Below are 26,074 nucleotides of genomic sequence, written 5' to 3'. Positions count from 1 at the left end.
CTTATGTTCCTGAGCAATGATCAGCTACAGTTCTGCAGCTACAGTTAGACAGTGACAGACTCACACACACACACACACGCACACGCACACGCACACACACACACACTCACACACACACACACACACACACACACACACACATACACACACACACACACACACACACACACACACACACACACACACACACACACACACACACACACATACACACACACACCCTCGCTTTAGAGATGACTGACTGTCACCTCATTTAACACAAGACATCACTAAAATAAAGAGTGTCATCTCTAATTTCACATGCCTTATTTTCTCTTTCTGGCAAATCTGCAAATGATCACGTCTTGTTCGTAAAATGCTGGAGCCGTTGTTTGGTTAGTTAAAGCAATGGATGGAGCTATGCTATGCTATATTGCTGTTGCAGTAATCCTACCCCCCACCCCCCCACGCCCCAGTCTCTTGCTCTAGATGGTCCTGGTAGTGTTCAGGGGGAGGTCGTTTCTGCTCTTCACTGGGAGTGGCGTGGGTGGAACAACATCCACACTGTCCTTGTTCTTGCGGAAGCAGTAGACCCCATACAGGCGGAACTTCTTGTCAGGGAAGCCCAGGTGGCGGACCCCTGGTTGGGCCCCGCCACAGCGAGCACGTGGGTTGACGATGGGGTAGCGGATGCTGGCATCCTCCAGCCAGCCAGCTTCACAGCGGTCCAGGAGCTGGATCTTCCAGGCAGCGAAGAGCTGGCCCACCTTGGCCACCACCGAGCCATCACGAACACATGCTTTCACAGCCTCAGCATAGTTCACCTTCTTAAAGCGCTTCAGGAAGTACACCTTACCTGGAGCAGAGAGAGAGGGGGGGGGGTCATAGAGAGAGAGAGAGAGAGAGAGAGAGAGAGAGAGAGAGAGAGAGAAGAGAGAGAGAGAGAGAGAGAGAAAGAGAGAGAGAGAGAGAGAAAGAAAGAAAGAGAGAGGTGTGTGTGTGTGTGTGTGTGTGTGTGTGTGTGTGTGCGTGCGTGCGTGCGTGAGTGTGAATTGTGTTAGAGAGAGAGAGAGAAAAGGGGAAAGGAGGGAGAGGATGGGGAAAGAAATAGGGAGTTAGACAGACAGAGAAAGTGTGAAGTAGGAATGTGAGGGTGAGTGAAACCACAGGAGACAGTGGAAGCCCTGAGGGATGATCCCTCTCCGGCAAGTGTGTGTTCAGAATACACAATCAACCCTGCCTGGGCAGCCACTCAAACTCTAAAAGCAATACACCGTCTGTGGACCTCACTCTCGCTGAAAATGACTGTAAAGCTTTCCAATTTTTACTTTTATCTTGCCCACAGGAAGCAACATTTCTGCAATGGTATCATGATTGCTGAAAGTGTTTGAACCGGTTTGAACCAAAGCATAATTTTACAGAGAAGACAGAATGTCCTAACCTAGAGAAAATAAGAGTTTCTCTCCACCACGAAAAGCCCGCCTGCCCACAACCTTATCGATTTTCCGTTTGTTTATATGACTGCTGCGTGTTAGGGAGGAATATTGTCTCATATTTCCCCAGGGGCCGTTTCAGTGAATATCTTCCAGCTGGTCAGAGCAAGAGTATCAGCCACCATCCCTCCTCAAGCCTCCTTCTTTTCAGGCCAGACTGCCTGCCTGCAGTAATTAACACACAGGGGGGAGCAATGAAAAGCCTGTTAGGCGTCCGCAATGAAGAAGGTTCACAGACACTGTGTTGTCTTTCGTCTCCGGTAGCTTGATTCCCACGAACAGTTTTGCTTTAATGTACGCGAGGAACAGCACTGCTTTTTTTCCCCACCCGTAGCAACAAGAAAAAAAGGAAAAGAAAAGAAAATCAATTTTGTTTTGAAAATGCATAAAAAGTTGTTATTTCTTTCACCGTGATAGTCACAATCTTTACAGTAGCACTCGCCAGCTGTAGCCATAAATCATGTTTTCCAAAATTGAATGTTGTAAATTCCCCGGTAACAGATCGATCATTCTGTCATGGCAAACAGTCCTTGTACAGTATAGTAGACCCAGTGCCGCCACACTTAACTTTTCCTGAGGGGTGGGTGGGTGGGTGAGTGGGTGGGTGGGTGAGTGGGTAGGGACTCAGAGACACGGGGCGCTACACTATAGATGTGATGTATATCAAAGAAGCAGAGATAAAAGAGCAGCCAGAGAACCCTGTGGCTCTTTTAAGGGGGAAGAATCAACAAAGTCTGATCCACATCCAATGGCTTAAGGCCTGGTGGATCACAGGCAGAGATCAGAGACAGTGTCTCTTCACTCCCCGAGGACAGTCAGACACCACGGGTGCATCTCAATGCTCTAACCAAGCCTCCTCTCCTCTCCTTTCCTCTCTTCTCCTCTCCTCTCCTTCTACTCTTCATCTGTTCTGCACAGATCTGAAAACATGCGATATGGCTTAAAAACACATTTATCTACTTTACATTTTTTGTATCGCTGCAGATCAAATGTTGAAATTATAAGAGGAGATGATTTTGCTATAGAGATGCAGCACCCACGCCACCACCACTCCCACTCCCTCCATCACACTCACCGTTGAGGTTGGAGGTGAAGCAGAAGGCGTCATAGCGCTCATCTTCCTTGTGCCTGTAGCCATAGTTACGGACCCCTGCGGGGGTGTCCTTGCGACCACACTGGTCCCGGGGGTGTGAGATGGGGTACTGAACTGAGCCATCATCCAGCCAGCCAGCGTTGCACCAGTCCAGCCCCTCCAACCAGGCCTTGTGGAGCTGGGCATGGGAGGCTAGGATGGCATCCTGCTCCTTACACACATCCTCTGCCTGGTGGTAGTTGAGCTTGTAGCGTCCCACCCGTGGGTAGTAAGGGAACACCACACCTGAGGGACATGAGACGGGGACATGGAAATTACTCAATCAAGTGCACCTAAAGTGTCCTAAATCAAGTGCACCTGAAGTGTCCGAAGCCAAGTGCACCTAAAGTGTCCTAAATCAAGTACAACTAAAGTGTCCTAAATCAAGTACAACTAAAGTGTCCTAAATCAAGTACAACTAAAGTGTCCTAAATCAAGTTCACCTAAAGTGCTATGATTGAAAGAGACAATACTATTTTGACTCAGGTCTAGTAAAAGAATATACTGTACACTAAGTTGTGGTGGTATATTCTCTGTATGCAGTCAGTTTGCCATACAATCATTCTATACCCTGCTGTGAATCATACTTACTTTGTACTTAAATATGAATATGTTCATTGACTGCTGAAGCATGTTAAAATGCTGATGTATGATGTTGTGAAAGCTGTGTTGGGGACCACAACCATTCCACCTGTGACTGCGCTCTTTTCATATCTATTGATGGGGTCTTTTGACCCCTTCACCCTGAACCCCTCACCTTCCAGGTCGAGGTTGACAAATCCAGTGTCATCCTCCATGTCGTTGGTGACCTCACACTCATAGCGTCCATAGTCCTCCAGCGTGACATTGTGTATGACCACCGAGGCGTCTCCCGGTCCCTGCTGCTCCAGAGACACGCGTCCGCGGTACGACCCGAAGACTCGCTGCTGCTTCCCCAACGCCACGAACACGTCCTCGAACTGCAGCGCGTCCGTCACCTTGGTCCACTTGATGCGGATGCGGTTGGGATCGGAGCTCTCGGGCTCGTGATGGTATCGGCACGGCAGCGTGATGGAGCCTCCGCGGTGGGTGATCACCTTACCGGGCGCCGTCTGCACGATCACAGCACCGGTATCATCCTCTATACAGAGATATAGGATATAGGCAAGGGTACAGACCGTCACATGCTGTGACTAATGAGCGGGGGCTGGGTATGATAAAGGATAAAGGATAGGATAATGTGATAATGTGATAAAGGTATGATATGGATAAAGGATAGGATAATGTGATAATATGATAATGTGATAATATGATAAAGGTATGATAAAGGATAAAGGATAGGATAATATGATAATGTGATAAAGGTATGATATGGATAAAGACGTCTGCTAAATGCCATAAATGTAAATATAAATGTAAATGTATGATGGCTGGCGATGTAGAGTAACTAGTACGTTTTACATTTACATTTATGGCATTCAGCAGACGCCTTTATCCAAAGCGACTTACAACAAACACATTTGTTTAAGTAAGTGAATCATCTATCCAACAGTCATCAGTGATCGTGCAGGGGTTTGGGGGCTAACCATTGCTTGCAAGTAGGGAGGGGCTGTTCCCCGCCCGGTAGGCGAGCACCAGGGTCTTGAATCTGATGCGAGCTGCTACCGGGAGCCAGTGGAGGGTGTGGAGGAGGGGCGTGACATGGGAGAATTTGGGGAGATTGAACACCAGACGAGCGGCAGCGTTCTGGATGAGCTGCAGTACGCCATATTAGCGTAGAGTATGCGACTATGAAAAGTGTGTAAACCACTGCTACAATGTGTAATGTAAGCTGTAAGGTCAAGTCGATGACCTTTAGGTTCTAAATATCTAATTGGACTGTATGAGGGCAGTGAGGCTCACAAAAGTCATGTCTGCTATCTTCTCTCCATGTGTTTCTCCCTGTGAGAGTCTGTGTGTGTGTGTGTGTGTGTGTGTGTGTGTGTGTGTGTGTGTGTGTGTGTGTGTGTGTGTGTGTGTGTGTGTGTGTGACAAGTTGAATGTGACACCCATTGTTCTCACATCGGGTTATGTCACGATTACATCATTCAGGAGAGGACATTGTTGTTTTTGTTTGAGACCAGTTTGAATACTCTTAAAATCCCCATCCCCTTCCTTCCTTGAAGAAATCACTGATCTGACAGAAGTTCATTGGTGAAAGCTTGCTTTGACCTATCCAATAAAGTTCGATCAGATTACCTCATGGAAGGTCGGGAAAGAAAACTGCATGAGCATTCACACAGGTCCCTGGTTTGCATTATTGGCAGACATGTTGTCTGTCTGCGTTTTTGTTATGGTCTCTGGGTTACAGCAGCAACAACAACAACAACAACACACCAGTCTGATGCAGTCTGGGGAGATTCTAAGAGCCCCTCTGAAAGACCTCTAACAGACCTTTTGTGAACAGATCAAGAGGCATACAATTAACCATGACAGCCAGCCATTATAACTGTCAGTTGGAGATCCTGCTCCTGAGATATTTGTCACCAACCTCTGTGCTGTGTAAAGTGTTCAATGAATACACTGCCTTCCGTAGGTATTTGGACAGTGAAGCATGTTTTCTTCTTCTTCTACTTGGATTTTAAATCAAGCAATTACTATGAGGTTAAAGTAGAGATGTTCAGCTTTTATTTGATGGTATTTGTGTATGTATTTTAACACTTTTTATAAATAGTCCCCCTATTTCAGGGCACCAAAAGTAATGGGACAATTGGCTTGACAGGTGTTTCTGGTTAGTCAGGTGTGTTCTGTCATGTAATTTGTGCAGGCATACAAGAGCTCTCAATGTCTAGTATTGATTCTAGGCTTTGCATTTGCCTTTGGAGTCTGTCAACATGAGGACCAAAGAGACGTCAATGAAAGTCAAGGAAGCCATTATGAGGCTGCAAAAAAAAGGAGATAAGATCAATCAGAAACATAACCAAAACTTGACTTCCCAAAAACAACAGTTTGGAACATCATTAAAAAGATAGAAAGCACTGGTGAGTTCAGCAAAGAACAAAGAACTGCCCCACAGATCAGAAACACTCCAGGAGGTAGGCGTGAATGTGTCAGAGACTAACATCCACAGAATTTGTCATTAGCCGGACTACAGAGGCTTCACTACAAGGTGTACATTTCATTAATTATCCTCAAAAAGGATGGTCAGGATACAGTTTGCTAAAATGTACCTAAAAGGGCTTGCAGAGGTCTGGGAAATGGTATTTTGGATTTAGATAAAAACATTTACATCATACCACCTCATCTGTGAAAAATGGTGGAGGAGTTGTTATGGTCTGGGCATATACTGTATAGCTGCCACTATAACTGTCTAACGTCTTAATTGATGATGTTACTGATGACAGAGTGTAGAAACATCTTGTCTGCTTGAGTACCAGCAAATGCCTCCAAATTCATTGGATGGCGCTTCATCACACAATAAGATAATGACACAGACAAACAAACCGGCCATAGCAACTAGGGAGTTTTTCAGGGCCAAAAAGTGATAAGTTCTTGTCTGGCCAAGTCAATCTTCAGGCAAAAAGACCTCAAAACAAACAACAACTGAAGATGGCTGCAGTACAGCCCTGGCAGAGCATCACCAGAAAACATACCCAGCATCTGGTGGGGTCAATGGGTAGCAGATTTAATATATAATAATAATATACACTCACTTAATACTTTATTAGGAACACTATACTAATACTGGGTAGGGCCTCCCTCCCTTTGCTCTCAAAACAGCCTCAATTCTTTGATCAGATCCGGTGACTGGGAAGGCCACTGAAGAACACTGAACTCGTTGTCATGTCCATGAAACCAGTTTGAGATTACTTTTGCTTTGTGACATGGTGCATTATCATGCTGGAAGTAGCCATTAGAAGATGGGTAAATTGTGGCCATGAAGGGATGCACATGGTCAGCAACAATACTCAAATAGGCTATGGCATTCAAGCAATGATTGATTGATATTAATGGGCCCAAAGTGTGCCAAGAAAACATTCCCCACACCATTACACCACCTCCACCATGAGAAGGTGTACAGGTGTTCCTAATAAAGTGCTCAGTGAGTGTATGCCATTTAGCTGACGCTTTCATCCAAAGCGACTTACATTGCAGTGAGTGCATAAATGTTTTTGTATACATGGTCCCAGTGGGAAACTAACAGTATGTGTTCGACAATGCATGCATTAACTTCAGACAGTTCTTGCCTGCAAAGGATTGTCGACCAAATACTAAACATGAGTATTTAATTTAGACATTATATGAATCTGTCCCATTACTTTTGGTGCCCTGAAATAGGGGGACTATGTATAAAAAGTGTTGTCATTTCTAAATGGTACCAATATGTACACAAATGCCATTAAATAAATGTTGAGAATCTATACTTTAACCTCATAGTAATTGTTTGATTTCAACACAAGAATAAAAATTGCTTCACTGTCCCATTACGTACAGAGGGCACTGTACATACAAAAATTAATTCAATATTGTTGGAATGCACTTCAAGGGCCAGGTAGATATTCAATATTATATTCTAGAAAGTTCTGGGACTGGTTGCCACTTCTTTCACAGCAATTGCAGAGAGGCTGTTGCAAAGGCGTTCTAAATCAGAAGCATCTGCTTGACAATGAACCAGATGGGTTTGAGGAACATTTGACTGATAATCTGACTGATACCTAACTTGTATAATAGAAATTCAATTTAAAAATGAATTGGAAATATTCCTGGAGGATAGATAAGATTTGGCACCCCGCTAGTGTTGGAAACAAGACAGCTGCTCTTTTATAGTCCCATGGAATGAAACAAAATCACATTATGGCATTGCAGTGATGTAATCTGTGTGGGTTGGGGATGCAGACAGACAGACAAACAGACAGGCAGGCAGGCAGTCAGGCAGGCAGACAGACAGACAGACAGACAGGCAGACAGACAGACAGACAGACAGACAGACAGATAAACAGCTTACCGAGGACATGCACTACTCTCCTCCTTCCCTTGTCAGTGTCAGCTGGGAGAGTGGTCACAGAGAGGGTGAGGGCCAGGAGGACCATGCAGGTCACCATGCCCAGGGACAGAAGCTGAGTCGAGAGCTGTAGGGGAGACAGGGACACATCAGAGGGGTAGGGGTTACATACAGGGTTGTCTGGGGTGCTGCTGGGCACTCCCATAACCAACCAGGCCATAGCATAAAGACAAACATGAGCACCCCCATAAATGGTAAAGATAACCCCCTCATAACGGTCATGGGCCAGCTCACAAATGTCTGTCACGGGGGAGAATTTACATCTTAACGGTCCCTCCTAAAGATCTCTTCACCCCCACTACCCCCCTGGACAAGTTTCTCTCCTGTTAATATTTATTTATTCTGCTAAATGCCATAAATCTAAAAATGTAAATGAGAATAGTGCAGTGGTGGGTGTTATCAGTGCTCCTCCTTGTGAGAACAGTTGGCCTATAAGGTTACATCATTGGCCATGGGGAAGGGAAAGGAGTTACTAAAAAAAAAACTCATCACATCACAGGGGTTGCAGGTTCAACAAGATGTTTGGTTTTGTCTGAGCTATCATTGTTTTTGATATTTAAATGTATAGGCAACAATATAGTGGTTATAGAATAAAATTGTATTTTTGTTGCCTCAGTACAGTTTAGTCACATCGTTGGATGGGTAAGGGTATTCTGCAGTACGATGACACAAACATACAGCTCCTTGAATACATGTAGCAGGGATAGTTGCAGCAGCAGATTCTAATGACTTCTCTGAACATTACCATTAACCTACAGTAAACATGCACATTGCACAAAATGCTGCTATAGGACCACTCATTCTCATGATAACAACATAGCTCCTGAGACCGTCTCCTGCAGTCAAACGTCTTCAAGGTTAACTCGGTACTGCGCCGTAATATTCCAAGCAGTAGCCTACTCTCTAAAAAAAAAAACACAGCGTATGACGCGCAGAGCCAAACCATTCGACCACACAGAGGACTTCACTTACCATTATCATGTCAAGAATACTGTCTGAGTGAAGTTAGGTATGCCGTGTGCCGTGTGCTCCAGCTGGGCTAATGATAATGATATGGTGCAGTATTTGACTCATCCTCTCTCTCCCGCAGTTGCCGCTGTTTGGTTTTGGCAATGCAGGGGAACTGCTGACGGAGTCGCTCGGCTCAGTAGTTGGACCGGTCCCGACCACTGATCTCAACAGTACCACTCAGTGTGATATAGATCAGTGGTCCCGACCTCAGCGCCCTCGTGTTGAAAATCGATCGGAGCGTGCAATTCACAATTGTTAGATATTTACAATTAGCTACAATGCATCAGTTATGTTTCACTTATCATGTCAATCCTGTTGCCATTTCCATATTAAGTTTTCTTTTGCCAGCAGATCTATAATTCAGATTTAGGATATATCAAATCCTCGGATGGGATCGTTTTATTATATATTTATTTTATACATTTGCAAACTGTCATGAATACAACACACAATAGGCTTTTATTCATTTTTGTTATTATGATGTAGCTACAGAGTCAGACCAAGAAGGGGGGGGGGGGGCATGCATGCATCTGAATGCATTTGGCACAGGAGAAACATAAACATAAACAGTCATTATGCATCACATTCAATGTCAGCCATATTGACTGTACCCATGAGTGTACAGTACCAGCCAATAACCCTATTTCACTATGACTTAATAATGTAAACAGAACATTATTGTGTGCTTTTGAAAGGGGGGTAAATGCCTATCATGTCATTGTTTGTGAGGGAGAAGTCTCTGAGGACATGAATTTATGGATTTTACAATCTCAGCAACAACAACAGAGCAAAAAATTTCAGTTTTGGCAAGTTATCACAACCGCTAGTGGCCATCGGAAGATATTGCAGATATGTATGCCTAGGGCAGTCTATAGTGTCAACCGGGGGATTAGCTCAAATGGTAGAGCGCTCGCTTAGCATGCGAGAGGTAGCGGGATCGATGCCCGCATCCTCCAAAGCTTTTTCGGCCCATGTGTTCATAAACGCATACTGAAAGCCGTGGTGCCCATGAAAACTATAAAAGGATAGAATAATTGCGAATCTGGCCACTACTATGTGAGAATCGTGCCTGATTATGCGGACTACTGAAAACACCCTTTACCATAGTCTGTGTAAGTTATACAGTGATTTATACACAGGTATTTTGCCATTTTACTCAACATTCAATGTTAAAGTAACACTATAGGGAAACACTGTTTCAGGAGTGAACTGACCCTTGTTAGTGGCCAAAAGGTAATTCTCAGTACACTAGTGGCATGATGTCTCCTCTGACTCCTGACTCCTGACTCTGACTCCTCTGTGGCCACTGTCACTTTTGCATTTCACTGCATACTTGTATGCATGTGACAAATAAAGAATCTTGATTCTTGAATCTTGAATCTTGATATCTACCATGTAGGCTGTTCTACCGCTAGTGTACTCAATGAGTATTAATATGAAGATGACCTAAATTGAATTCAGTTTCCATCATCTGATTGTTACCCTTTGCCCTCATACCCAAAGAAAGATACAGTCTCAGTCTGGCCTGCCAGCAAAAAGTGAATTGTTGTGTAGCAGTGTTCAGCCTCTGTACCACTGAGCAAAGGAAAGATAGATCACAAGTCTCTGGGGCTCTGCTGCAGCACAGCTGAGGCCAGACATCTGCAGATCTCCCCAGCGGCTCCATCATGAGATGAGTTGTTGTGAGGGGCCAGATTTGATGTAGAAGGTCTGTCACATAGAGAGTGCACTGTTAGCATGTACAAGCAGACCATTCCTCATTGCAAACACATCAGCATGAAAAAGCTGCTGAGGGAGAATGAATTACCACTAGAATGTGTGCGTGTGTGTGTGTGTGCGTGTGTGTGTGTGTGTGTTGTGTGTGTGTGTGTGTGTGTGTGTGTGTGTGTGTGTGTGTGTGTGTGTGTGTGTGTGTCTGTCTATACACAGGGTGATGAGGGCCACTCAGTTATTGAGGAGATGGAGATGGAGGTGAAGAGAGTGTCTCATAGGGCTGTTTTAGAGCACATTATCACTATGTTTTGAAAATGCTACCCTTTTTTATTCATCAGCTACTGTGTGGGTGTATGCAAATGATGGTGTAGTGTAGGCCATTTGCAATACATCATGTTTGGGTTTTTCACACTGACAGAGAGATAGATTTCAATTGGCGGATCGACAGACTACAGATAAATGAGTTATATTGTAACTGAAACAAATTAAGATGGATATGGTGTGGAGGCAACACCAAACACTAATGCATCTTTTGCCCTTGGTTTCAAATTAACTGTGAGAAAAACTGTCATCCCCTTTTGAGTGTCGGCTGGGATTCGTCTTGTATCTTTTAATATCAGAACAATCGCAGGGAAGGACAAAAGTTTACAGGGCACAGAGAATAGAACTCTGACAACACTACTATGACATCACTCACAGAAGGAGAGGGAGAAGGGTGTATGTGTGTGTATGAGGGGAGGGGGGGGGCATGCATGCATCTGAATGCATTTGGCACAGGAGAAACATAAACATAAAACAGTCATTATGCATCACATTCAATGTCAGCCATATTGACTGTACCCATGAGTGTACAGTACCAGCCAATAACCCTATTTCACTATGACTTAATAATGTAAAACAGAACATTATTGTGTGCTTTTGAAAGGGGGGTAAATGCCTATCATGTCATTGTTTGTGAGGGAGAAGTCTCTGAGGACAAATGATTTATGGATTTTACAATCTGCAGCAACAACAACAGAGCAAGAAATGTCAGTTTTGGCAAGAAGGTAATTTATTCCCATTTTCTTTTTGTAGTTATCAGCGTTTATCCCCCTAAAATGTGCTCTGTTTACACTGTGACGTAATAGTGAAATAGGGTTATTTGTGCTATACATTCTAATTCTATGGAGAGGGAGGGAGTACAATCTGAATGCATTTGGCACAAGTAAAACAGAAATAAACAAACAAAACAGAAATAACAAACAGTCGCAGCTTGGTTCTACCTATTAGTCTGGGAGAGTGAAGCAGTGAACCTCACTTTCCAAGGAGCAGGCGAGGCAGACAGTCACAGACAGACATGCCAACTGAGTAATAATGTTGTGATCCACTAGGTGTGTGAGTGAGGTGATGAGGGCTTGTGTTCAATGAGATGTACGTCCCTCAACAACACAGACTGACTCCTGCACCAATCACTTCCTGCTGATGATAAGTGTCAGCTGCTAAATGAACATCACTCAAACACCTGCTCTCACCCTTATAGGAAATGAAAGCCCTCCTCTTGTCCCGGTGCTTGAATTTCATCCTGATCTGAAATGAATGACAACTGAAATGATCTAAGGATGGCTGGAGTTATTTTCAATACCTGGCTGGCTGGCTGGCTGGCTGGCTGGCTGGCTGGCTGCCGTGGGAGAGGATGTGTTTGGTTGTCAACAACACCTCTGTTGTCAGTATTGACTATAAGGGTTGTTGTGGGAAAAGTGAAGAGTTTTCTCTGCAGTACTGTTTAATAGAAGCTACTGCCAGTTCTAAGAGCACTGATGTGTGTTGTCTTGTGAGACAGGTGTGAGGAGTTGGTTTACAGATTAGGGGCAGGGAGTGTGTGTGTGTGTGTGTGTTTGTGTGTGTGTGTGTGTGTGTGTGTGTGTGTGTGTGTGTGTGTGTGTGTGTGTGTGTGTGTGTGTGTGTGTGTGTCTAGCTTAATTTCTTCTCCTTGTTGGACTGGGACTGTAGGCTTAGTGGTAACCCTGGGATGGGTGTCTCTGAGGTTAGAGCCCCAGGGAAGAGGGCAATTTTCAGGAAGAAGTTGCGGTTTTTGGAGCAGCGCATGGCAACTATTTGGGGAATCGCTGCATAGAGCAGGTTGGCTAGGAGGACAGACATCAGGGCATCGTCTGGTATCTGGTAGAGGGCCAGTGTGCGTGGGTGCAGAGATGCCCCAATGTGGGCCCATTGGCACTGTATGAGAGAGAGAGAGAGAGAGAGAGAGAAGAGAGAGAGAGAGAGAGAGAGAGAGAGAGAGAGAGAGAGAGAGAGAAAGAGAGAGAGAGAGAGAGAGAGAGAGAGAGAGAGAGAGAGAGAGAGAGAAAGAAAGAAAACAGGGGAAAGTGGTTACTCATTCAGTTACAGTATGTATGTCACATCATTCAATATTGTCTTTGTCATATGTTTCAAAGGACCATTGTCAGAGCAATACAGCTTTTTTTATGTGATTTTCTAGTGGGTATTTTTTTTACAAAGGCCTTGTTGAATGCCTTTAAATGAGGGGCTTCTGCTCCATTTTCAACCTCCCTGTCTCCCACAGTCATTAGCATCTACAGCTAGTGATCTACAGCCCTCACAGCGGAGGAGAGGACAGAACGTGCTGCACAGACAGCTCAGAGCAACAGAGGCAGCTAGGCTGTTCATAAGGAGTCTTTTGATTAGGAATTCTGAATCCCAAGGCAGTCCTGCCCCCATGTCGGGCAGAAGAGGGGCTCCAGAGGAGCCCATATTGGACTGGTGCTTTGATCACAGGCTCTTGTTTGATGGCTGCCTCTATTAGAACCAGTATGGAGTGGAAACTCCAGCTCCAGCCCCCTCATGACATGAAATAGGCCTTCTCCGGGTGGGGGTGATTGGTTTGATTAGAAGAAGGAACTTCATGAAGAGGGCTCATTGAAGTATTGTGTTTTTTTTTTTTTTTCAGAAGCATGTGGTAGCATAATGGTGTGGCATTTGGGGACCTAAATATTATTGAATCTATTTTACTATGATACTAGAAAGCATTATTTCTAATATCTGTCCCTATGATATCCTACCTGGGCCATGGCTCCAGCACAGAACACAGTCATGTCAGGCATCCAGCTGCAGCCAGGGACGATGAGTCCGTAGACGAACGCACCCAGCATGGGCAGCACGTAGAAGAGGAAGTGCAGCATCTACAACAGGGATTACATCATAGTACAAGTGTTTTATAGACCTTGAGTGGTGTACACACACACACACACACACACACACACACACACACACACACACACACACACACACACACACACACACACACACACAGTCTGTCTGCCCCACTGTGCAGCAAAGTGCAGACACTCCAATGGGCAATTAATACAGTACATCTTCATCCTCTCAAGGGCTCTGACTTTCACTACGGTAGTCCAAGCACTGGCACTGAATACAGATACTGCTGCTGCCACTGGCTGCATAGACAATGCACATAGTAAACTCACACACACACCCGCACATATACACAAACTTGCCCTCTCTCTCTCTCTCTTTCTCTCTCTCTCACACACACACACACACACACACACACACACACACACACACACACACACACATTCTTTCTCTTTCACACACGCACAAACCTCCAAACAACGCACAAAGGACCAAATTGCAGGGGTCATTACATTGACTCTCACTTCAACCGAGAAACGTTTGCAGCATGAAATTGTCAGGTTGCTGCTGAAGTAATGGTATTAAATTATACACCTCTGAACAATGGTTTTTATTCTAGGACTGAGGTCCTGATGAATCCTAATGAATTGAGCCCAGAGGCTGAGAACCAATCACATGTACCCTTCAGATGTTGTAAGACTGTCTTTTCACTCTGCGCCCGGTCATCTGTCGACTGTGGTTTATCACCATCAATGATTAACAAGGTCGGTCAATGCAAGAGCAGTGCAACCCTTCTCACCACACACACACACACACACACACACACACACACACACACACACACACACACACACACACATGCGTCATACTCCTGTGTGGTGCTGATGGGGGCTCGGAGGAAGGATTAGCTTATCAACTTCTCAGCATGCAGCTCCCTGCCTGATCGATGATCCGCCATTGTAGCCTGGACTTGAGCCACAACAAGGTCTTTTGATAACCTATTGACTGGGCTAAGAACCCTAACAAAATTGAAACAAAAAAAACCCCACAGATGGATAAGGAAAACCCGGGCAGTGATAACACAACAAGCTGTGACAGCGGCGTTCCGTAGCCTAACAAACGAGAGAGAGACAACGAGCCACTGCCCTCTCACCCCTCTTATTTTGCAGTAATGATGAAAAATAGCTCTCTAATCACTTCTGCGAGATACACAAAGAAAGGAGGGGGAGGGGAGAGGGAGGGGGAGGGGAGAGGGAGGGCACGCTTCAAGACAGCTCCAAGTGATTTATTTAAAAAAAAATATAGTGGCCATAATTTGGTTCTTCAATATAAAGTGGGCGACAATTAGACTATTAGGAAATGCCTCTGGCAGTGGCGCCGCGCCAGAGCGGCATGCTCCATTTCTGAACTACCCACCATAACCTTGGGGTAGCCCACAGGATCCTTCAGATAGGGCTCGTACTGCTTGAGGTAGATGGAGCAGGCTTCTAGAGGGGCGTCAAGAGATACCTGCACAGAGTAACACGTGGGAGGGAGGTTAGGCTAAAACATTTAAGCGAGAGTATTAAAATATATTTTGTACTGCATCAGTTAGTATAAGATAAGCTATCTCTCTCTCTCTCTCTCTCTCTCTCTCTCTCTCTCTCTCTCTCTCTCTCTCTCTCTCTCTATATATATATATATATATATATATATATATATATATATATATATATCCTTAATAGGACAGAAGGGAGATTTCCATGTATTCAGTCGTGTGCATATTCCAGTATATCAATGCAATCTAAAATTGGCTCTTTGCCAGCAAGGCGTCAGATGAGACCATCCATATGAGACAGTAATTTAATCAGTGCAGATGTTCCCTCTATGCATCATTGTATCAGTAAACACATTTGTTACTATATACAGACAGGCAACAGATCAGAAGGGAAGTTTTTCAGGTCTACTCTATTCTATCCAGGTATATTCTATTCAGATTTATTGTATTGTATTCAGGCTCTGTAGTCTCACCAGTCCTCTGAGGAGAGTGAAGCCCATAGCAGCCAGTAGAAGCAGCACCAGCAGGATATCCATGGGGCGCCAGATCAGTCTCATGTTCTGCTCGTGTGCTGCCTGTGGGAGACATGGACACCAGTGGTCAGCCTCAATAGGTTAAATAAGCTTCCTCTTCTTGTCTCCTTTCCTTCAATCACACGCATGGGGGAGGGGCTGTAAGGTGAAAGCAGGTCCTCTTCTTCTTCATAGGCTCCCACCTTATTGCTTTCACCTATCCCATCTTCTCAGCTCTGTGTAGATGAATGGAAGGAGACAAGGAGACGAGGAGACGAGGAGACGAGGAGACGAGAGCTCTCTGGACTATTGAAATGCAATCCAACTCTTTAATGAAAGACTAGCTATGATGCTGCAACAATTCTGAGGGAATGACTGTCAATCAGCTGTCCCCTCTTCCATCTTACCTTGTATCCACCAATGAATGGCCAGTCATTGGGCCTGGTGAAGAGCTTGGTAGCTCCCCATATGGGCACCAATAAGAAGGGCGCGTTGAGCCAGAAGGCGGGACGGATGTCTGACCCATATTTACCTGCCAGGAGACAGAAAGAACTTCACCCACTGCATTCTAGAACAATGAGGTGGGTACTTCTGAAGTGGAGCAGTCTATTTATAACTGTGGGTAAAAGTTGACATACTTCCAATGAGGTTTACATGAAAAACTGAAGAAACCTCAGCCAAAAAGGAGATCACATAATTACCATAACTATGGGCCTTTATTCTCACAACACATCTAAGATTGTAATTAACTACAATAATACTCACAAATGAATCCTCTATAGTGCAATTGAGCAAACCAACAACTAAAAAACAAAACGATCAAAACACATCGCCGGGTGGTTAGTTAGATCCTCAGACTCTTCTCGGTGCCATTTGAATATCTCCAGCAACAACAGATGCTTTGAGTCTGGTTTTGCTTTGTTCTGTACATTCCAAAGGTAAGCTTTGTTGTTGTACGTTCTGTTGGCAGGCTAAACTGTGACACTAATGCTACACGGCAGTGCGAATGTTCCATTTATTAACTCTGTCATTGTGGGATACAGGGGGGAGGAGAGGCTCACCTACAACGATACCAGCCACAAAGACACTCATGTTGGCACACAAGGACCCAGCCCAGTAGATACCCAGGGTACGGTAGGACCTCCTGCCAAAGGAAAATACAATACACGCCTTGTGGGTGTATCTTCTATTGGTATACACTTACTGACACATCAGTGAAAAGGGGAAAAGGGGTAGCAGTGACACAGCACAGCTTACAAAGTCACCACCCCAGCTGTGAGGTTATTTTAGTTATTTGAACATAAATATGGTCCCATAATGATGACCTCATATGCAATGTGTTATTAGGTTAGCACTACTTCCTGCTATAGTATACTCAGGTCTTGACATAATGCATAGCCTAAAAGCTAACGTGTGTGGAGCAACAGGACCTACCTCTCTGTTATGCGGCCAATCATGACGAGGTACATGATGAAGTGAACTATCCCATCCCAGTAACACATCATGATGGCGTAGGCTGTGCCCAGATAGGGCTCCCCCTGCAAGGCATGAACACTGACGTTATCACCAGGCCCTTACAGGCTCTGAAACAATATTTGTATTGTTATTAACAATCACAGAAGGTCTCAGTAAAGACCTTGAGAAGACCATTCTAGAACTCACCGTTTTCTGGTAGAATTCCATAAACCCAGAGGCAAAGCCGTCATGTTCCAAAGCACTCGTCAGGTCAATGACACAAGTGAAAGAAAACACAGCAAATACTGTGGAGAGAATGAGCGCAAAGATCCAATAAGAAGGAGACTGATAATGTAACTCAGCTTAGAGTGGACAACAAAGAGTTGTAGGCAGTAATAAAGAAGAGGTTTTATTTTTGAAAGAAAGTTCACTAAGGTCATTTCATGTAAATGCACAATTACACAATTGAAAATGACTTCGATTAATGTGTTGCTGTTTTTTTTTCCCTCAACTCTCTTTGTTGCGATTAGCATACACTGATTGCATTTCAGCTCCACTTTAAAAAAGGCCCTCATTCAATTTGTTTCGGAATTCAGCTCAGGAATCTGGAGATGTTAAGTAGCTCTGGCAGAGGAACAATTATCATTCAATTGTCATTGTGGTTGTGATAGAGAGGAAGCTCCTTCCTCCATGTAATTACTCAATCTGCTTTGTCTGCCTCTTTCATACTGTGAATAAAACATTCTGAGTACTATATTACTTCTTATAAAGAGGCTCAAACAAGACTGGATTTGTTGAAAAGCTCGATTTATTCCCCCCCCCCTCTCTCTCTCACTCTCTCTCTCTCTCTCTCTCTCTCACTCTCTCTCTTGCTCCCTCTCTCTTACTCTCTCTCTCCCTCAATCCCTCTCTCCCTCAACCCCCCCCCCCCCCCCCCTCATCCTCTCTCCCACCACTTCTTCTGTGTTTAAAATATATCCCTCCAACCAGGTATTGATTTCCAGGCCTGTGGAAGGAGAGATAATGATGTCCTCTAGCTCTAGCAGGGTCAGAGGGTTTATGTTCAAATTTATATTGGGAGCTGTGGGTTGACTTTCCTTCAGGTTAAGAGCCCAGCTCTACCGTAAGAGCTCCGCTCAGAGTCACAGCCTATAGACCCATGTGGAATCTATCTGGGAGTCAAATAATGAGTGGCATTGGATGAAAAGGAGTGAACATTGCCCAAGGATAGAACATTACACATGGATAGAAGCCCAGATACAGTGGCTGGTGATATGCTGCTGTAGACAGGATCTGCCTGCTGTAGACAGGATTATACCTCAGCTTGGTTGAACACGCAATTGTGACTGGCTGAAGGGGCATTCTAGAGTGTACATTATTTCTCAGCTCTATACCTCAGCTTGGTTGAACACGCAATTGTGATTGGCTGAAGGGGTATTCTAGAGTGTACATTATATCTCATTAACCATTGCAAAAGATAACCGACAGTAATGTTAATATGCTCTACATTGAAGCAGGGCTTCTGCTGCCTGAGTGACTGACAACAAAGTCACATAGCCAAAGTCACTCTGGCAACCACACCAACCTAAACTTGATACATTGTATACCGAGGTCCAACGGGGGGGAAAGGGGAATGTGCTCGAAGCTAGCTGGCACTCATACATTGTTATAAGAGGACATCACTAACTTATTTTATTTTATTTATTTAGATTTATATAGTCTTTTTAGAGCCAGACAATGTACATCTGTACATTAACAATACACTGGGCTTGTGGGTAATTTGTGAGTCTAAGCCTATTTCAGTTTCATCACATTTGTTAAGCTCCAGATAATGTACACTCACGACGCACTGCATGGCCTTATAGAATTCCATTAACTCCTGGTATGTTTCTTATAAATGAAAGTACCATGACAAAAACATTGGCAACGTTCTCCCAGTTTGTGAAGTGCCCCACTAGGGAGAACAAAACACTGGACCTGTTATATGCTAATGTGAAGGACACAACTACATCTCCTACAGCATTCCCCCCTGGGCAGATCGGACCACCTAGTCCCCCTCAAGCCCATGTATGAGCATCTAGTCCAGCAGCACTCTGTGACCACTAGGACTGTGAGGAGATGGACACAGGAGGCTGGTGAGGCTCTGCAGGACTGTTTTGAGACAACAGACTGGGAAGTTCTCTGCGAGTCACATGGGGAGGTCATTGATGGTCTTTCACATTGCATCTTGGACTACATTAACTTCTGTGTGGAGAACACCATACCTACTAGGAGGGTGCTGTGTTTTCCCAACAAGCCTTGGATTACAAGTGACTTAAAGGCCCTCCTCAATGACAAGAGAGCCTTCAGGTCTGGTGATAAGGAAGACCTGAAGCGGGTGCAGAAGAAGCTCAAGGAGAAGCTGAAGGGGAGCAGGGACACCTACAGGCGGAAGAGGACAGCCTGCAGGACAACAATACAAGAGACACGTGGAGCAGCGTGAGGAAGATCACCTGCTACAAGCAGGCTGACCCGCAAGTGGCTGGAGATCTGGACAGGGCCAACGAGTTGAAACAGTTCTTCAACAGGTTTGACTCAGGGGCTCATTGTCTCCCTCCCCCCAGCTCCACCAACGACTCTCCACTCCGTCCTCCTTTTCCTTCTCCTCCCCTCAACTCCTCCGGCCCTGCTCAGCTACCGGACCAGCCCCCCTCCCCTCCCCCTGCCCTGTCTGGACCCATTCACACCTCTCACCTACCCCTTTGTCCCATCCAGTGCCCTCTCCCTCTCCAGCCCCTCTGACTCCATTCACACCTCCCCTCCATTCCTCTCCTCCTCCAGCCCCACCATTTCCTCACTTCACAACTCTTCAGCAACCCCCATCATTCTGCCCCCCGACACCCCTGCCACAGCCAACGACCCTCCTACCACCCACTCCAGTGTCTTCATCAGTATGGCTCAGGTGAAGAGAGAGCTGGGGAAACTCCACACCAGGAAGGCTGCAGGCCCTGACCGTGTGAGCCCAAGGGTGCTCAAAGTCTGCACGGACCAGCTGTGTGGAGTACTCCAGTACCTCTTTAACCTGAGCCTCAGTCTGGAAAAGGTCCCATCAATGTGGAAAACATCTTACCTGGTACTGGACCCAAAGAAAAGGAACCTCAGTGTTCCTAATGACTACAGACCTTAACATCCCACATCATGAAGACCATGGAAAGACTGGTGCTAGCACACATGAGGCCCCTGGTGAAGACACCCTTGGACCCCCTGCAGTTTGCCAACCAGGCAGACATTGGTATGGATGATGCCATCATCTACCTGCTACACAGAGCTCACTCCCATTTAGATAAGGCTGGCAGCACTGTGAGGGTCATGTTATTTGACTTCTCCAGTGCATTTAACACCATACAACCCTTAATACCTGTGGATAAGCTGCAGAGGATGCAGGTGGACTCCCGCATTGTTTCCTGGATTACGAACTACCTGACCAACATGCCACAGTTTGTACGGCTGCAGGGATGTGTGCCGGACTGGGTGGTGAGCAGCACTGGTGCCCCCCAGGGGACAGTTCTGTCTCGCTTCCTCTTCACCCTCTATACCTCGGACTTCAGGCACAACACAGATATTTGTCATATGCAGAAGTTCTCGGACGATTCTGCTATTGTGGGATGTGTCAGTGGAGGCCAGGAGACAGAGTATAGAGGACTGGTGGACAGTTTTGTTGAGTGGTGTAAGCAGTGACACCAAGAGGCTGAACAAGCTTATTAGGAAAGCTGGTTCTGTCCTCGGTGTCACCCTGGACACTGTGGAGGAGGTGGCCAATAGGAGGATGAGGACCAAACTCCTGGCCATTATGGACAATCCCTCTCATCCCCTACATGACACTGTGGCAGAGCAGAGAAGCTCCTTTAGCAACAGATTATTACAACCACGTTGCACTAAGGAGCGCTATAGGAGATCTTTTCTGCCTGCCGCAATAAGACTGTACAGCTCCTCCTCCGGCTGGCTCAATCGGGGTGATCAGAGTCAGGCTGGCGGATGTTAAATCATACTGGACTGTTGTTACTGTATTTAATGTTTCAGGTGTCTATTTTATTCTATTATTCTATTGTCACTTTATTTTGTTGTTGTTGTTTTGGTTGTTTGTGATGTGAGCTGCTGTAACACCTTAATTTCCCCTCAGGGATCAATAAAGTACCGATCTACCTATCTACCTATCTATCTATCTATCTATCTATCTATCTATCTATCTATCTATCTAAGTATACAAGGATTACATGTATTGGCTATGGCCAAGAACCAGCAACCTGTACATTGTGAAATGTCTTTGTCCTTGTAATGGTTAATGGTGTAACTGTGTGTATCTGACGGAGGGCCTGAGTGATGCCACAGCTCAGTCAGCAATACTGCCCCCCCCCCCCCCCCTTCCTATCTGTCTCTGGTTTCTGCTGTCCCCTGATAAACATACAGATAGAGACACACATTCTGTCTCTCTCCTGGGTACCTGTGGCCTTGTAATCCTATCTGGAGGACCTGGTTTATCTGAGCCGTCTAACAGGTGAGATAGGAGGGGATTATGGTTCTCTATCACAGCCAGGAACCATAGACAGCTCAGGGGCTGATCCTCATGGCTCAGGCTCAGACTGACCTCATCTCCGGAGCATTGGCACGGGGAGTGGGTTGGGAATGATTTGTGATTTGTGAGAATGTGTCATCAAAAATTAACACACACATTTCTTAACTCCAGTCCTGGATTCCCCAGAGTTTCACAACCCAGCACTAACACATGAGACACAACTAATCAAAGTGCTGGGCTAGAGAGAGGGGGGGGGGGGGGGGGGCATGACCAGAGTTGAGAAACACTGGCGTAGGGTAGGGGGAGTTCACATGCTGGGCCTTAGCCTCCTGTGACAAGCTTCTAGGCTCTCCTATGAGTGTTGTGTCATAAGACTATTGAAGAGAGACTTGAGACTTGCATTCCCTTTGCGTCACCAATGACACAATAATGCTACTCTAGGCCGCAGCTTTGCTCTGATCCCGATCAGATTAAGCAGCTTTTGGAGGGTAAGTGAATACACAATGAGAACAATTCATGTGACTCACACGGAGAGGAATTTGGTCACGCCGTAGTACGCAGTAGTCCTTTGCTTTGTTATATGATACTCAACACTCAACACTTGTAGACCTACACAATCTCAACCCAATTTGAAAAGAGGAGAAATCTGTTCTTTGAAAAGTGCCAGTACACATAACCATTAATCTCCGTCAGTAACATACCAAAGAATAGGGCGTCTTTCGGTGGGTCCCGGTAGGTGGCCAGGAAGTACAGCAGAAACACGACCACCAACACGACAACACCAATCAGCAGCACGATATAAGGCCTGCAGGGAAGGAGAGGAGAGAAAAAAGCACATTGTTATGGACAAGCGATGATATCATTCAAATTCATAGTACAACGTCTCCAATACATCCACTCTGTGCTTTTAAAGAGCAATCTCCCTCTGATTTTCTGCCTCATTCTCTTTTCTAATTAGTCTCCATCTAAGTTTCCTCTGCAGTGTTAAATTAGTGAGCAGTGATGAATGGGCAGACAGAGGGAGCGATAATTATGCCAACACCCAGAGCACCAAGAGGAATGATGCAGGGATGAGAGATAGAGGGAGCGCGTGTGACAGACACACAGGGCCGCCACGCTGTGCTGCTGCGGCCGCTGTGGTGGTGGCTGCTGCTGGGTTGGGAGGAGCCGAGGGACCCTACCTGGAGGGGTTGTTTGATCGTTCATTTTCAATCTTAAAGACATGCAACATCCTCCTATCTCCCTATTAGAATGACACATCTCTCTTTAGACTACCCCAACACTACACAGTTAGGCCAGTATGATCCCATACAGCCATAGTGCGTTCTACAGTTGGCCCACTAGTCTGGCCCCCAACCCTGACATCACTCTCATGACCAAGGTCATCTGTACTAGTCACTCATTGGGTTGACCCAAGCAGTGTCTGTGCTTCACCCCTCAGCTCAGTCAATCATCGACCAGGCTGTCGATGTGTAGGGAGCTAGAAGCCTTGTAAGGTCACTACTTACCTCCAAGAAGATGAATGTGCCTGGGACATTTCCCTGTAAACAAAATGACCCTCCCTTCCCATGTGTCAGCTGTGCAAGCAAAACAAATGCTAGGGGAGGTTTCCTAGATGTGCATCTCAATGCACCAGCGGAGGAAGATTTATGCACAAAATACTGTTTGTTTGCAAGCATCAGAACACAATGCATATTGTATGTCAGGAGCCATTCATCAAACTCCTCTGGCAGCCTGTATTGATTGTCACTGTCCAGCCAGTAACAGCAGAGTCCTTCACAATGGACAGAGGAGTATGGAAGTCTGCCTGAAATTAGAAATGTCCACTGAGGAATGACAGCATTGTTCGGGAGGAGTGGAGCACCCACCACTATCTCCATGTCTCTTCCTTACTGTTGCAGCCTTCCTGTCTGAATATAACAATGATTTGTCATCACCAGAGATTAGATCATAACACAAGCACAAGTACAATACAAGTAGACTATGCTAGACATTGAAACAAATTCAATATGAAAAGTATGGTATTCATTTTACAGAACAATAGCCTAAATGCCTTGTTTCATTTGCATTTTAAATCCTTCCACATGATCCACTAATGGCCTCTTTTAACCTGCCTCTCACCCTTGCTCTCCGCCACTACCATTTTCATCGAGGTTTCATCATGGCAAGGGCTTAGACGATGAAAATTAGTATTAGCCAATCCAAAGGCAATTTGAATTCACGCAGAGCACTACTTGTTTCACCATGATTAAAGATTTGTCAAGGATTTATGATCAGGGTGTAGAACTCTGCTGTCTGTGCTGCAGTCACAGAAATAAACTAACAGCGCTCTCAAGCTGCGGTAGAAGGCATTGCGCATAAATGCAGCCGCTACTTTTCACCTGCACCGTTATGGAAATAGACTTAACAATCGGCAAGAAAAAAAAAAGTTTCGATCATAGTTTCATAAAGGGCTACAAATTGCTTGTTATTAATAATTTCATATGGGTGGTTTAACATGTTGATTAAAAATAAATTGTATTAGGCAATTTAGGTAAACGCTATATGAATTTACTGACTTACTCTTGTAACTCTGGGACGATGTTCATGGTGTACAGGACCCCGAGGGCGGTCAGAGAAAAAAAGAAAACAACTATCTCCATTATTGCGCTGTCAAAAGAATCCCTGGAGAATTACCACTGTAGATAAAAACAAGACAGTAACTGAAATTTGAATCAATGATCAACACCTACTACCACCTGTGATATGAGAAAATGAAATAAAATGTATGTCATCATAGAACCGGTAGAATATTGTTAGAATACAATTAAGACACATACAATTGACAATCCTTAAATGTAGAAAATGAAATATACTCTTACCGTCTGACTGCTCTTGGTCAGTGGATTAATCAAGTTGGTTGTGGCTGCCCTGAGGCAGACACGGCATATTTACAAGGACATAATAAACTAGAGACAAAGGAGCTTTGGGGCAAGTTATGCAATTAGGTTTTGTCAGAGATTTGCATAAGTCCTATTAGATGTGGTCCACTTTATCAAGTGCACAGCTTATATGTCACATTGTGTTAAGCAATGTGTGTGAGCCGTTGATAATACACATGGTGTGAGCCAACAGGTTTTAAAATCATTGCACATTCTTTCCTATTGATTTTGACATGATTTTAGACAGGCTTAAGACATTGTTTTCCTACAAATTATGCTAAAGAAAATCATACAAATGATATCCATTTATTGCAAACATTTACATGTTTAATCAATTTCCCGAATTTAGTAATACATCGACTACTTTTGCCCATAAAGTTGGGCTATACAAACTAAATATGTATGCATATTTCTTCCAGCAGAGTGCGCCAATTTCCAAAATACAAAATTGCATCAAGCTGAAACTCCAGGAATAACAGCTGAGAATGGAAAAGATGAAAGGAAGAATGGATGTGAGAAGGGACAGATGTGTTATAAGGAAATAACAATAGCAAGGGACATGTAGCTGTGAACAAGAACAAGAACCTTGTTCACATAAAAAGTCCTCTAAAAGCCTCTCAGCCTCTTCTTTAGGGTGAAATATTGAAATAAGGAGCTCTGGGTGTGTATGACCAGTGAGTTGAGAAATATTCATCAAGCTTGACATGTCTGGGAAATGTTGCTGGAGCAGGGAAAATGTGCCTGCTCTTATCATAGTCTATTGATAAGTACTGTGACTACTATGACTATCAATATGAAATGTCCAAAATAAGGTGACAATGACTATTCACACCGGAGGTGGAGGGCCCATGGGAGGAAGTACCAGTTCCCCTTTAGAACACTATTCAGTGTGTGGGCCATACAGTATATCATATGAGCCATAAATGTCTTTCCTGATATTTATCTTTTATCAGGTGTTACAGTAGATAGATAATCTGAGTTTTTGATTGTATAAAACTATAGGCACCTCTGTTATCATGTGACATATTTTTATGTCACTATCAATTCAGGTGCACACAGTGGGATTGCTGACTCGGGGACAAATACAATGGTAAGAGATTATGATACACCTCATGAACTGCCGTGCAGACAAAGCAACGCAACATCTTGTCTGTCCCTTTTCTGAAGGAGCCCCACCTAGCGCTTCATTCCATCCCCCTTTGTTGGGAAAAAGGGGACTGTTGTACCAGGAAGGCAGTGGCTGCTGTGTTTACTGGAAACAATTGGACCTCTTCCAGTTGCACCGTTCAATAACTCAGTGGGGAAGGATGGATGCCCAAATGAGAGAAGCAACCGGGAAGCAAAATGCATACACAGCTCTTTTCACCCTAAACAAATAACCTACAAGCTTATCAGTTATCTCAAATCAAATCAAATCAAATCAAAGTTAATTTATCATATGCACAGGTTACAGACGTAAATGGTACAAAGAAATGCTTGAGATGAGCAACCTTTCAACAGTGTAGTGTAAATATGGCAATGGCAATATAAAATGATTATAAGGCCTTTGTAGTTATGGTTTGCTTCAATTTGATTGTCTTTATTTTTTCACCCATGAATGTG

At 44.7% G+C, this 26,074-nt stretch overlaps 2 protein-coding genes across 2 annotated transcripts; both read right to left on the bottom strand.

Annotated features, from left to right (window-relative positions):
* Positions 1 to 464: 464 nt before the first annotated feature.
* hapln4 (hyaluronan and proteoglycan link protein 4) lies at positions 465 to 8,605 on the bottom strand (the record flags this gene model as incomplete). The annotated part of the gene is made up of 5 exons (XM_083671555.1): positions 465 to 835; positions 2,548 to 2,850; positions 3,362 to 3,724; positions 7,568 to 7,691; positions 8,597 to 8,605. 5 exons carry the CDS (start codon positions 8,603 to 8,605, stop codon positions 465 to 467), a joined length of 1,170 nt encoding a protein of 389 aa, XP_083527681.1.
* Positions 8,606 to 12,298: 3,693 nt separating this feature from the next.
* Positions 12,299 to 24,193, bottom strand: tm6sf2b (transmembrane 6 superfamily member 2b; the record flags this gene model as incomplete). Its single annotated transcript, XM_083671554.1, has 10 exons — positions 12,299 to 12,562; positions 13,405 to 13,524; positions 14,912 to 15,004; positions 15,506 to 15,607; positions 15,952 to 16,076; positions 16,606 to 16,688; positions 16,979 to 17,082; positions 17,207 to 17,304; positions 22,253 to 22,356; positions 24,114 to 24,193. The coding sequence occupies 10 exons, from the start codon at positions 24,191 to 24,193 to the stop codon at positions 12,299 to 12,301; spliced, it is 1,173 nt and encodes a 390-aa protein (XP_083527680.1).
* Between the last annotated feature and the right edge of the window lie 1,881 nt (positions 24,194 to 26,074).

Source organism: Argentina silus (assembly GCF_951799395.1).
Source record: "Argentina silus genome assembly, chromosome: 6".
NCBI classification, from domain to species: domain Eukaryota; kingdom Metazoa; phylum Chordata; class Actinopteri; order Argentiniformes; family Argentinidae; genus Argentina; species Argentina silus.
This window is presented reverse-complemented; position numbering and strand designations above follow the sequence as displayed.